This window comes from Carcharhinus amblyrhynchos, chromosome 22 (genome assembly GCF_965287045.1).
Source record: "Carcharhinus amblyrhynchos chromosome 22, sCarAmb.v2.hapA, whole genome shotgun sequence".
Classification (NCBI taxonomy): Eukaryota; Metazoa; Chordata; class Chondrichthyes; order Carcharhiniformes; family Carcharhinidae; genus Carcharhinus; species Carcharhinus amblyrhynchos.
This window is the reverse complement of record NC_137345.1, coordinates 3281157-3295086: the sequence shown is the minus strand read 5'-3', so window position 1 is coordinate 3295086 and position 13930 is coordinate 3281157. Positions and strand designations below refer to the sequence as shown.

General features: G+C 41.1%; 1 protein-coding gene across 2 annotated transcripts in view; it reads right to left on the bottom strand.

Moving 5' to 3' along the window:
* rhocb (ras homolog family member Cb) overlaps positions 1 to 13930 on the bottom strand; it is a 28886-nt gene that overhangs the window by 4433 nt on the left and 10523 nt on the right. Inside the window, exons 2-4 of one of the 2 annotated variants that reach the window (XM_080209698.1) lie at positions 5253 to 5410; positions 4177 to 4297; positions 3841 to 3971 (exon numbers count right to left, since the gene is read on the bottom strand). In XM_080209698.1, the coding sequence (XP_080065824.1) occupies positions 3841 to 3971; positions 4177 to 4297; positions 5253 to 5408 (408 nt within the window). In that variant the 5' untranslated portion in view covers positions 5409 to 5410. Of the gene's footprint in view, positions 1 to 3840; positions 3972 to 4176; positions 4298 to 5252; positions 5414 to 13930 lie in introns of both variants that reach the window. The other variant, XM_080209699.1, reaches the window with a different exon arrangement.

Genomic DNA, 13930 nt, shown 5'->3' with positions numbered 1-13930 from the left:
CTGGAACTGCTGCAGACAAGTACAATTCCTTTGTTCAAGAAGTTAAAGGATAAACCAGTTAACTATACATCAACTAATGCCAAGGGCCAAGTGGAGGCATAATGAATTGTGAAAGTTGACACAAGTGGATGTGTGATCTTAAAACCTAGGACAGAGAAAACAGGTGCAGATCTGAAAGATAAAAATGAATTGTTGGGACAGATAATGCAGATAAATCAAAGGACAAATGGTGATAAACAGATCCAAGGGTTCAAATATACAAATTAGTGGTAGATGAAGCTTTTTGCTTCATAAATGCACAAGTAATAGTTTTGTACAAAATGTTGATTAGACCAGTTTAGGGACATTTGGGATAAGCACATAAACCACTTAGTGTAGATTCACACTGCCAGGGATAGATGACTACAGTTACACTGAGATGGAGATACTGGAAGAGAAAGAATGAGGGGAATTGATGCGCTTTTACAGAAGGCTGTTTGTTGAAATGAGATCTTGTCAGATGTGACTTTTGGGTAGATAGACCATTGGAATAGATGAGATTTTGCCACTGCTTCAAATATTCCACTGAGGGAAGCTGATGTGTAGTGAACCTCAAATTTGCCTGAGCTAGTATGATCATTTCTTGGGAAATGTAGGAATTTTTGGCCAGGCCAGCATTTACTGTCTATCCCCAATTACCCTGGGAAGGTGAGATGCCTTCTTGTGGTTGACTATGCAGTATAGGAATAACCACAGCACTTATCCAAGTTGGATGTTGTGGGGAACTTGCAAGTGGTGTTTACTTCTTTCTAGAGAGTGGGGACGCCATTTGAAAGGTACCAAAAGTAGCAATGGCAAATTACTGCAGTGCATCTTGATGTCTACACTGCTACCTGTAGTGGGGAGAGTGAATGCAAGTTGATGGATGGGGGCAAATCAAGCAGGCCACTGTCCTGGTTAGTAGTGCTAAGCCCATTGCAAGTGCACTCATCCAGCCAAGGGAAGTTATTCCATCACTCCTGACCTGCCTTCTTGTGGTGGAAAGACTTCTGGGAGTCTGGAGACAAGTTACTTGCTGCAGAATTCTCAGCATCTGACTTGCCTGTTCCTGTAACTACAGTACAAATACAACTTCTCCAGTCAGTTTCTGCTGAATGGCAATCCAAGGGATTGCCATTCATAGTCATGCTATTGAATGTCAAGGTGATCATGGCCTGGAACTAGCATAAAAGCTACTTGCCACTTAAATGAAGTCTGAGTGTTGCCAAGTTTGCTGCAGGTGGACTCCTTCAGTAGCCAAGTCTGCTTATGGTGCTGGCTACTGCACAAACTTTCCCTCCATGTCAGAAATGGGAAAGTCACTGATGAAACAGCTGATGGGCCTAAGACTGCCAAGGAACTTGTACAGCAATGTCCTCAAACAGGAAGTGCAGTGGTTAGCATTATTGCTTCAGTGTCAGGTTCAATTCCAGCTGTGTTAGTCTCCATTTCCTCCCAGTCAAGATCTGTAGGTTAAATAGATTAGCCATGGTATGTGTGGGGGTTACATGATTGTATTAGCACTTCCCCAGATGCCCAAAAGCTATCCCAAGTAGTTAGGATCTGAAATCTACTGCCTGACTATCTGCTTTCAAGGGGGGCCTCAGTTTTAAATTGAGGAAGTTAGCAATAGCTGCCTAGAGACAGGGGTACCCAAGTCAGGAGACAGTGGAAGCAGGCACATAAGCAACATTGAGACATCTGCATGGGCCTATGAATAGGAAGGGAAGAGGGGAGATATGGACTATGAGCAGAAGCTATTTTTGTTTAGTTAGGGCATCGTGATTGGCATAGGCTTGGAGGGTCTGTTTCAGTGTACTTGTATTCTTTGTCAGATGCTGCCAGATCTGAACAAATTGTTTTAATTCCAAATTCTGTAGTATTTTACTCAAAAAACAAAATGCTGGTCTTTACATCTAAAAAGGCAATACAAAGTTTCAAAGCCATGATTCAGCCCTAGTTAGATCAGAGTTCTGATCAGCACTTATGTGTAACAGCTATGGGAGTCCATAATGTTACACAAACCAAAGTTGACTCCTTGGCAGATTAAGCTGTGAAGTTTAATACATAACCTTCAGATTTTCTTGCTCTCCACACAATACCCCATTTTTACTGCTAGGTATTAGGTACACACTCCAGTCTCTGGACAGCTATTGCTAATTCACCATTCTGAAACTGAGCTTCAAGATCCCAGTGGATAATCTCATTTACTCATACTTCACAGGGGACATAAAATATGATTCTAATTTTTCAGTTAAGAATAACTCACATGGAAAGTACTGGCCAAGTTGACTTAAATCCAAATGGGCAAGAGTACATGGAGTTAGATCACAGATCAGCCATGTCTCAAATGAATGAGAGAATAAGCTGGATGGCTAAAGAATCTACAATTCTAACTAACTGTATTGGCTATTCCTTTAATCCAAATCAAAATCACAACAGGTCTTCCTGATCACAGATTATTGTATTACCCCCTTGTCAAGTGGTACTCAAAGTATCAGTAATGTGTCTTACACTCCAAGCCTTCCAGCTTCACTTAATGAAGACACCAATTAGTGTTATGCAGCCAGACTCAACTGTCTGCCACAGAATTTCAAATGCTTTAAACAAAGCAGAGAGACAATTAAAACTAAATTAGGAAATGCCAAGTCAATGCTGAATACAAAATGTAGATAAAGCAGCAAGAGCACTGTCTCAAAAACAGGAAACAATTTGAATCAGCCAACTGCTCCATTAAGGGTGCCAAATTCTTCACCTGCATAAGTGGAGAATTAGTGCTCAAACCCACAAACTTCCCAGAAAGTGGTAATGCCAACTATTGCAATCTATATCAAAATGGGGTTGCAGTGAGGATGGAGTGGTAGTGAATGGCTGCCCACTACAGTGAACTTCATAAATGGGCCTCTACACCATAGCACAAGACTGTCCTGTATTCAATGATTAATCTCACAAATCTAATCAGATTTCCAAAGAATGAGGAATTGTGAGTGGTGTTATCCTGTCTTTTAACTGTGCTAATTAGCCATGTGAATGCTGAGTTTAGCATTTGCTAAAAGCCTCATTAAGAAATTAGTTTCATAATCATGATGTTGTGAACTTGCATGTGTCCTAGATTGTCTAGCCTTTCAATGGTTCTTATGGTATTAATGGATTAGCTAACTGCTGGCTCAGAACAAAAATGAGGCAGGCAGAAAAGTGCAAGACACAATCCAAGTGTATTCATTAGTATTAGTGATTCAGATCAGGCTGGTACTATACTCAACATCCAACATGCTCAGAAGGCCAGCAGTATGACAGCTGCAGATGTTCACGTTCTGCTGATCCTGCACCACACTTCCAATCATGAGGACCCAAAGATAACAAGGGAACTATTTACAACATGAATGCACTTGCCATGATCTATATCCCAACTACTGGTATGTCTTTTGCCCTTGCATATTAACTTCAATCTGTTTCAACTTAACAGATCACCTTCCTCACCCCAGTTTCAGCTTGGAGAAAGTATTTAAGATTTTCATTACTCTGGTGAAAATGTTTTTATCAGCCATTAGATGACAGAGCAGACTTGATGGGCTGAGTGGCTTAATTCTGCTCTTCCTAAGATCATTTCAGAATGGCTTCCAATGTTAAGATTTTGTTCCTCTGTCCTAGAGGCAAGTAAATAGCCCCTCAATTACTCTACCCAAACATTCAAATCGAATTTTTTAGTCTCCAGAGAATGCAAGTTGCTGTATGCAACTGGTATGAACAATGTAACCCTTTTTCTAAAACCTAGTATCAGCATTACTTGCTGGGATATGCACTTCACCTGAGAACACTTACCTGCTTCATTTTTGCAAGCTCTTTTCTTGTGTTCTCATCATTCCTCAAGTCCTTCTTGTTTCCAACTAGGATTATAGGCACACTGGGACAGAAGTGCTTCACTTCAGGTGTCCATTTTTCAGGGATATTTTCTGCAGGGGAGAGAGAGTTATTTGTCAGTAACTTTTCAGGTAAAGTTCAAAAGATTAAGTTCTCCTGGTTGCCAAAATAGCAGCTCCAGAATCATATTTGCGATCACAACTACATAACATTTTGAAATTGCCACCATAATGCAAAAAGTTACAACAAGTTCAAGCATCACCAGTCATGCACAAAAACACTAGGATCTGAACCTACCCAAGCTGTCTGGACTATCAATTGAGAAACACATTAAAATAACATCAGTATCAGGGTAGGAGAGGGGTCGGAGTCGATCATAATCTTCTTGTCCAGCTGTATCCCAGAGTGCAAGTTCAACCTGCAAAACAAAAAAGTGCAACTTATTTAGAAGCACTGAAAACACATCCTATTTTAAGATTTCAGTATGTGTGAGGGAGCTTGACCAACTACAAGCAACAGTAGCCCCCAAATTCAAACCCCATAAATTTGATGTAAATAGCATTTTAAGTGTAACCATTTTGCTAGCTAACAGCTGCCAAGTGAGCCAAGACATTTTAGAGCACTACAGTTCTGGAACTGTAGCATTATTGCATGGCAATCTGCTGAAAGCTCAAGTAGCTTTGATTGTTCCCATTGAGTTCTCCCTGCAGCCAAAATGGCAGGTGTAGTATAATGTTTACTCACATGACCAGTATGAATTTTGTCTATGACAAACTCAGTCATGCACAAAATACTGGTTCAAACTAGTAAATCTCCTCTCCCAAACCTATAGTTATATTGGAGATCCTCCAATTTGGACCCCAAGCATCAAGTTCTCAAATCACTTCACCTTTGAAGACAGATTTTCAGTAGGGCAGCATGGTAGTTAATACTGCTGCCTCAGCATCAGGGACAGGTTTGATTCTCACTGTACCCGAACAGGTGTGTGGTGACTAGGTGATTTTCACAGTAGCTTCATTTCAGTATGAATGAAAGCCTACTTGCGATTAATAAGCTTGAGCTGAAGTCCTTGCTTAAACCTTGGCCTTCAAAACAAACTGACCAAGTTTTTGGCCATCTGTATTAATATCACTCATGGTTGAGTGTCTAATTTTACCTCACTTGAAGCACCTGAGACATTTTTAGGTTAGATGCTATAATTACAAGATGTGATTAATAGCTGCAATTTTCACTCATTTCACCAGTACCAGAATGGGGACAAAAAATAGGTCACACTTTACTTGCAACTACAAGGTTTTTTTCCCCCTAATGGGCACAAAATGAGAATTTTTGGGAAATGTTTTTAGAATTGAATTCTGACAAACCAAGCTCACCTGTTTGCCATCCACTTCAATGTCTGCAATGTAGTTTTCAAAGACAGTTGGTACATAAACTTCAGGAAACTGATCCTTACTGAACACAATCAGAAGACATGTCTTGCCACAAGCACCATCGCCAACTATGACCAACTTTTTCCGAATGGCTGCCATCTCTGGGTGAGGGGAGAAAAAGGTGAAATTAAGAATCAGGAATGTAACAACCTGGAATGTCAATGATTAGAGATAAATCAAAGCAAGCAAAGTACAGAACTGGAGAAACTGAGGCCAGCTCAAATATGTGTGCATGATTAGAAATGCCTTTGGATCAGACATTTCTAGACAATGGGGAATAGATTACAAAAACTTTATAATCTAGTTCAAACACTAGTTTGCTTGAAGTTAGACATTGGTTGAGGTTCTCAAATATTAAGTAAATTGGGTTTTGACAACTGCCCCTACTAGTTTATAATAGCTGTTTTATTCCAAAATACTTGGTGTCAGTTTGAAGTGGTCACTTTTATAAGTAGTGACACCCAATTTGTACACAGCAATGTATAGTGCTTACAGGATGAATACTGGCCAAGACACTAGTGAGAACCCCCATGTTGCTTTTGACAATTCTGCATAATATTGAACAAGATTAATGGCCTCCAAGAACTTCAGATCAGTGGAAACTACAAAATGGTACACCACAGATAGAGCCCTGAAGGAAGTTCCTTGCTCATTGTGCACTGCACAAAGTTTTAAATCTTGAGTAACACATGCTTGTCAAGTTACAGTTGTGAGTCAGAAATATCATTACTTATGGGTTTGGAAATAAATGCTGGATCTCTGTCAGGAGACAGATGCCAGTTAGATGGTAGAAGAGGGGATCACCTGATCAAAACAGCAAATGGAATTAGAAACCTTTTCACTTCAGCCAAATTGCACTTCCAGGAAACAATTTATTTCTACTATTCCATAACTATCCCAGTGTAAAAGATCTGAGAAATGGACTGTTACTAAAAATAGAAACATTCCTTTAGTAAAGGAGAATTTTAAATTTTGATAGTGTAGGACCAGATGTGGAGATGAGTTCCAATCAAATCAGGAAAGTAGGCAGCCTATTGAATACTGAGCCACATAATAGGTAGTGAAAAAGCAGCGTGGCAAAGAGGCAAACCAGTTCACCAAATGTAACCCAAAGAGATCAAGGGGGAAATTAGAACAGTTCAGTTACAGCACTAGACAATTAAACTAGTGGTCCAAGTCTGAAGGCAAAGAAATTAAAGCTCCTGTTTCTTAATCAGTTCTCTGGTTTTGAGTGCACACAATGTAAATAGGGTCCAGGAAAAGTTGTTAAAATCAGCAAGTTAATGCTCATTTAGAATTAAGTGAGCAACTCCAAGTATGGGCTCACCACCACTGCCTCACCAAATTAGAATCAATCCCTATAGTGAAGACGACTATTCAGCCCAAGTCGACAGACTACAATCCCATTCAGACCCTGTCCCCACAACCACATGCATTCAGCTTAGCCAGTCCCCTTGAAGGGGAATTTAGCATAGCCAATCCACCTACTCCACCTGTTTGTACTGTGGGAGGAAATTTAAAGGAGAATCTGCAAACTCTAGTTACCCAAGCAGGGAATTGAATTTGGGTCCCTGGTGCTAATCACTGCCAATTAACATGAGCAATAGATGCCAGTGATGTGAACATCCCATGAAATATTTTAAAAGCAGAGAAGACAGCAATAGCTAGCAACCTGTCACATTAGTAACCAAAATTTTGTTCTGTGCTGGTTAACATGCAAGTGAAGGCCCCACTTACCAAGATAAAGGGCAACATCTAAGCTGCAACAAGTACCTGACAATGCTTTGGGCCAAGTCCCATCATTTACTGCAGGATTAATGAACAGAATAACAGCTTAAATGCTGAATTGGGTGTAGACCAGAATTCAAGGTTTGGTATGTGATCACAACAGAAGTAAACTTATGTAGATTACTGACTGGTACTAAACAAATACAAGAGATGTGCTATCAATAGCCTTCAGTTTAGCAGTATTATGGGGAGACACTAGTGGTATCAACCCCATTGCAGCATGGGGAAACCCTGGAAGTGATACTTTAATTTGGACATAAACAGCATAGCATTGTGGGGCCAAATGCTTCCTGCATAACCTGCAGATAACCCCCCAACTTCAATGTTTCACTGACATTCACCCAGCCAAGTCAGTGGCCTATTTCAATGCAGACAAGGTTTTAATTATGTAGTCATGAAACTGGCTAGGATACTGCAAATTTTTTCCAGTCTTACAGTAAATTCTTCTGAGGATTTCAAGTTTATTTTGGACTGCAGCCTCAATCTCAATTCTGCACTAAAGGTGTACACTCGTTGCCAGCCACATCTTGTTTAGATCAACCCTCAGTTTTCCTTCACTCAACATGTAAAGGAATGAGAAAAAAGGGCCTTCCACACTGCATTGTGCTAAACTTGTCATGAGTAACTTCCACCTCAGCACAATGCTCTATTCCAAGGGCTCAAGATGACAGGACTGGCAGATCACTGTTTCTAATCAAAGTTTATTTCTATTTTAATAGATTGAAAAGAGTTCAAAGGCAAAAGCTAATGATTTACTGACAAACAAGCTTAAGTTTTGAATTCAGTCAGGACTGAACAACCCAGCTCTCTGCCTTGCCTGAAAGTGCAATCTGATATCTGGTGCTAGAGTATGCAAAGTAGAGAACTCAGACCAAGCTGTATAACTAATCAAATGGTTGCTTGGTAAGCTGCAAATACAGAACTATACCCAATGAGTTAACTTCAGAAGTTTACAAAAACCAACTTTGGGTGCCAATTCATCCTGTATTGTTGTCCTTTTAATACTCTAGCAAGCTGCTTAAGATGCCACTGAACTAAAACTGGCCTACAACTTTAGCAAGCTCAGGATAAGCAGCCTAGTATTCAAGTTGGCAAGATCAGGGAGCAGTCACATGTAGTGTCAACTGACCTTGCCTCATTCAACCATGGTCACCATGGATATCTAATCCTATTTGTTACTGGGCTACCAGCTTGAAACTAAACACTTTAAAGTGGTCAAGTGACAATGTCCAATTGGTCTGCAACTATTGCCAGGGGAATGAAGTCCTGGTTTCCAAGCTAAGTGATAAATCCTGGATTACTGTAACAGTGACAGGAACATACTAACAGCATGGATAAGCAAAACATGTAATGGCCTTTGATGTGGCTACCATGTCCAAGAATTTAGTTTTTGAAATACTGGTCAAAGGATGAAAGACAGCCAGATACTTGGACACCTGTTTGAATCATACCAGAGCACCTTCAACATCCATCTGAGTGGTACAACCTTTGCTCTGAATACATATTAGCACATCACAATTGTGGCAATCTTAACTCAATTTTGACCCCAGAGGGCAGTGTTAGAGCTCTACAAACTTTAGCCACCCCTCCATTCTCTCAAACTACCCAGTTGCATCTGTCCATGATTATTGGTAGAAGTGACAGTCAAGAGGTCTTGCCTTCAAAGACAAAGGAAAGCAAAATACTGTAGATGCTGGAATCAACAAGAAAATCAGCATCTGTTGAGACCAGACCCAACTGTGGGAGAAACTCATGCAGACTCTGGGAGAATGAAGTTTGCAGAGTTACTCCAGACCCAAACCAAACCCAGGTTGCTAACTACTGCCATTCATGCAGAATAGGCCAGATTTAGAACAGATCAAACTCCTGAAAATTGCTTGTGGCCATTAGCAAAATTGTATTCAGCCACAATCTGACATCATGGTTCAATGCAGAAAATGCAGCAGCAGCACCAGGCATACCTAAATGAGGTGACCTTGTAAAGCTACTATAGGACTACAGCCATGCCAACAGAAGCATCATGTGACAGGAGTCAAAATTCCATAACCAGCAGATCAAAGTTCTTCATGCCAGTCATGAATGGTAGTGGACAATTAAGCAATAAGGAGGCTCCACAAATCTCCACTTAGTGCAGAGCTCAGTATGAGGTCAAAAGACAAGGTTGAAGCGTGATGATCCATCTATCTCCTGCAATAGTCTGCACTACAGGTGGCAATTTAAGCCAATTCAAAACACAATGCAAAGTGGCTGAAGGCAGTGTTAACAGCAAAGGCTACAAGGCCTGGACAACATCCCAGCTGGAGTGCTAAAGACTCAAATCCAGAATTAGTTGCACCCCTAGCCAAACTGTTGCAGCAAAGCAAAACATTAGCAACTAACAATGTGGAAAATTGCCCAAGTTATATCCAGTTCACAAAAGGACAAATTCAATCCAGTCAATTGGCCTCAGTTTATTGAGTGATAGACCACAAGATTAACAGAAGTAGGCTGTTTGGCCCATAGAGTCTACTCTGCCATTCAATGAGATTGACATGATAGTTCAAGTCCACAATCTTATTCCATAAGCTTCAATTCTGAAGAAATATCAGAGCCAAAATCTACAATTAAAAATTTGTGTTAAATGGGCAACCCCTTACTCAGATTATGCCCTTCTGGTCCCAACTCTCCTTCAAGGGAGAAACAGTCTTAGCATCTACCTGTCAAGTACTCCCTCCCCACCCCCCCTTCAGAATCCTGCAAGTCTCAGTAAGGTTGCTTCTAACTCCAACAGATAGTCCCTTAAGAAAATCCCTCCATACCTGGAATCAACCTAGTAAACCATCTCTGGACTGCCTCAAATGCCAGTATCTTTGCTTAGGTAAGAGGACCCAAACTGTTGGAATATTCCAGTGACAAAGTGCCTGACAGTTCTCTCCAGCAACAGCCTGCTCACTGATGCCCAGTTTGGTTTCACCAGGGCCACTTGGCTCCTGACCTCATTAGTCTTGATCCAAACATGGCCAAGAGAACAAAATTCAAGAGGCAAGGTGAGATGAATGACTGCCTGACATCCAGGTCACAAAGTATGAAATCACTGGGAATCTGGGGAAAACTCACTTGGTGTTTCCTCTAGGTATTCCACTAAATGTAGTGTTATGTAGCTAGGGCCTCAGTGGCATGTTGTTGTTGCAGGTTCAATAGGCTGAATAGCCTCCTGCATTGTAGGAATTTTATGACCCTAATTGAAGCAATACCCAATAAAGGAAGGGGTTTGTGGTTGGAGGCTAAGAATCTGTCCCAGATCACTGCACAAGCCCTTCAGGGTACATGCCAAGGACCAGCCATCTTAGTCAGGTTTACAGCATAGAAACAGGCCCTAACTTGTCCATGCCACATTTTTAAACCCTAAGCTAATCCAATTGCCTGCATTTAACCTATATCTCTACACCCATCATACCCACTGTAACTATCTAAATGCTTTTTAAAAGCCAATTGTACCTGCCTCTAACTTCTGGCAGCTGGTTACAGGCACTCACCACAAGGGGTAGTTTAGATCAGAGTTGAGGAGGAACTCAAAGGGTGGTGAATCTCTGGAATTCTCTGCCCATTGAAGTGGTGGAGGCTACCTCACTAAATATATTTAAGTCACAGGTAGATAGGTTTTTGACAGACAAGGGAATTAAGGGTTATGGGGAGAAAGCAGGAAAGTGGAATGATCCACTTCAGATCAGCCATGATCTTATTGAATGGTGGGGCAGACAAAGGGCTAGATGGCATACTCCTGCTCCTATTTATGTTCTTACCACCCTCAAAAAGTTACCCCTCTGGACACTTGTATCTCTCCCCCCTCACCTTAAACCTACGTCCTCTAGTTTGAGAGACCTCTACTTTTGGGAAAGATATTGACTATCTAGCTGATTTGTGCCCCTCATTTTATAGACATCTATAAGATCACCCTTCAGCCTCCTATGCTCCAGAGAAAAAGTCTAATCTATTCAGCCTCTCCTTAACTCAATCTATCAGTCCCAGTAGCATCCTAGTAAATCTTTTCTGCATTTTCTAGTTTAATATCTTCTTTCCATAATAGGGTGACCAGAATTGCACACAGTATTCCAAGTGTAGCCTTGGAATGTCTTGTATAACTTCAAGACATTCCAATTCCTGTATTCAATGTTCTGACCAATGAAACCAAGCATGCTGAATGCCTTCACCAATCTGTCCATCTGTGACTCCACTTTCAAAGAGCTATGAACATGTATCCCAAGATTGTTGTTCTGTAACTCCAACACTCCACCATTAACTCCTGCCTGATTCAATTTACCAAAATGCATCACCTCATGTAGATTAAATGTGATCTGCCATTTGTCAGTCCACTAACCCAATCCATCTAGATCCTGCTGCAATTGGAGATACTTTCCTCACTGTCCACCATGCCACTAACCTTGGTATCATTTGCAAACTTACTAACCATGCCCCCTATATGCTCATCCAAGTCATTAATCCAAAGGACAACAAACAACAGGCCCACTGATCCCTGAGGCATACTGCTGGTCACAGGCCTCCAGTTTGAAAAACTCTACCACTGGCTTCTGTGAAGCTAATTTTGTATCCATTTAGATACCTCACCCTGGATCCCATGAGATTTAATTTTATGCAACCTACCATGTGGTAACTTGTCAAAGGCCTTGCTAACACCCATGTCGACAACTGCAGTACCCTCATCTACCTTCTTAGTTACCCCCTTCAAAAGACTCATTCTTCAAGGAGAAAAGATTTTCCACTCAAAGCCATGCTGACTGTCCCTAATCAGGACTTGCATCTCTAAATGCCTGTAGATCCTGTCTCAAAATACCTTCAATTTACCCACCATAGATGAGGCTCACTGGCCTGTAGTTCCCAGGCTTTTCCCTACAGCCCTTTTTAAACAAAGGCACAACATTTGCTACTCCAATCTTCAGGCACCTGACTGAGGATGATTCAAATATCTCAGCTAGGGACCTGCAATTTTGTCCCTAACCTCCTGCAATGTCCTAGGATACACTTCATCAGGTCCTGCAGATTCATCTATCTGGATCTGCTTTAGGACTTCTAGCACCACCACCACCTCTAATTTTCTGCTTAAATTGCTTTGCTTCATCTGGTCAGAAGGATGTTTGCAGTACACCATACCAGTCAAAGCTGGAAAAACATTGACTTTTGTGCCATGCATCAGCCTACTTAAACTGCCAGGCATGACCATCTCCAACAAGAGAATCTATCCATAAAACTGAAGCATTTGATAAGTCACTTGCAATGCCAAAAACTGGCAAAGTAGGGCAGAGGTAGGTAATTCTATGGTGAGTAATGCACTCAACTCCCCAAATCTTGTTCATCTACAAGACTGGAGATGGAATATGCTTCCCTTGCCTGGGCGAATGCAGCTCAAAACTCAAAGTTCAAGCATTATCTAGAACAAAGCAGCCTGTGTTGATAGTCATTCAATCCACCACTTTAAACATTGCTCCTTTGCAGTGCTGTCAGCAGTACACGCCAAGTCTCCTTAGACAGCACATTTCAAGGTGGTGATCGCTATCGAGGCAGAGAAGGACAGGTGTGCACAACCACCAAATTACCCTTTAACCCACACCATCATTGCCTGAACTACACCATTCCTTCAGTGTCACTGCACCACAAGCCTGGGACTCCCTTCTGAACAGCACAATGCCCACATCTACAACAGGTGGACATCAACAGTTCAAAGTGGCTCACCTTGAAAGACAATTAAGACTGAACAGCAAGTGTGGACCTTACTAGTGAAGCTCAAGGAAAACCTGTTTAAAAGTTGAAGGGTTTATGTAAAATTAGGAACACGTTATCTCACTGCACTGATAAGGAATTTTATAGGTGCATTAAAGATCTAATTTTTAATGCCAAAGATCAATTACAGGTCACTTGCTCTTGGTTTGTTCAGGACAAATAAAAATTCAGAAACATAAATCACCAATGTCCCTTTGTTGAAGTCTCGAACAAAGTTGCACACCAAAACAATGTGGTTTTATACATGTCTCAATACATTGGACTCAGGCCAGGAGATAGCTGGACTGCCATCTTGTGCTAAAGCTAGCACACCAAATTCTGTTAAGTTAGTTCCAAGGACTTGTGGACCAACAAGTTTATTTTCAACCCAGCTCAAAGCTATGGCTCATCAAGCCTGCTCCCATCATTTGACATCATAGCTAATCTCAGCTTCAACTTCATTGCCTTGACTCCATACTCCCAAGACACCAGGAATCTTTTCACCAGGATAGCACCCACAACCTTCTGGGATTAAGAATCCAAAAGTTCAAAGATGTGCAGGTTAGGTTGAATGGCCATGCCAAATTGTCTGTTGGGACTAACTAGGATAAATGCACGAGGTTAAGGCAATAAGGCCTGTGGGGGGATTGCGGTCAGTGCAGACTTGATGGGCCAAACAGCCTCCTTCTGCACTGTAGGATTGTGAATTAATTGCTTGGCATCAGTCCCAAACAATTGATCCCTAATCTTGTACCTATGTTTTAAATTCCCTGAATAGAAAACCTAATTTTAAGTAGCAAAACCCTCTCATTCCAGGTACCAATTTACTGTACTATCAATGCCAGTATATCCTGAGAATAAAACACCACACTATTCCAAGACTTATTCTTGTACTCTAACCCTGTTACAATAAAGCAATAAAGGCCAACATGCCATTTGCTTCTTAATTGCTTGCTAGCTTCCAGCAATTGTACACAAAGTCTGAACATTATGTACAAGTTTCTCACCTTTTAAAGAGACTTTTACAAACAAAGTGACTAACTTCTCTACATTTACTCAATTTGCCACCTTTTATCCAA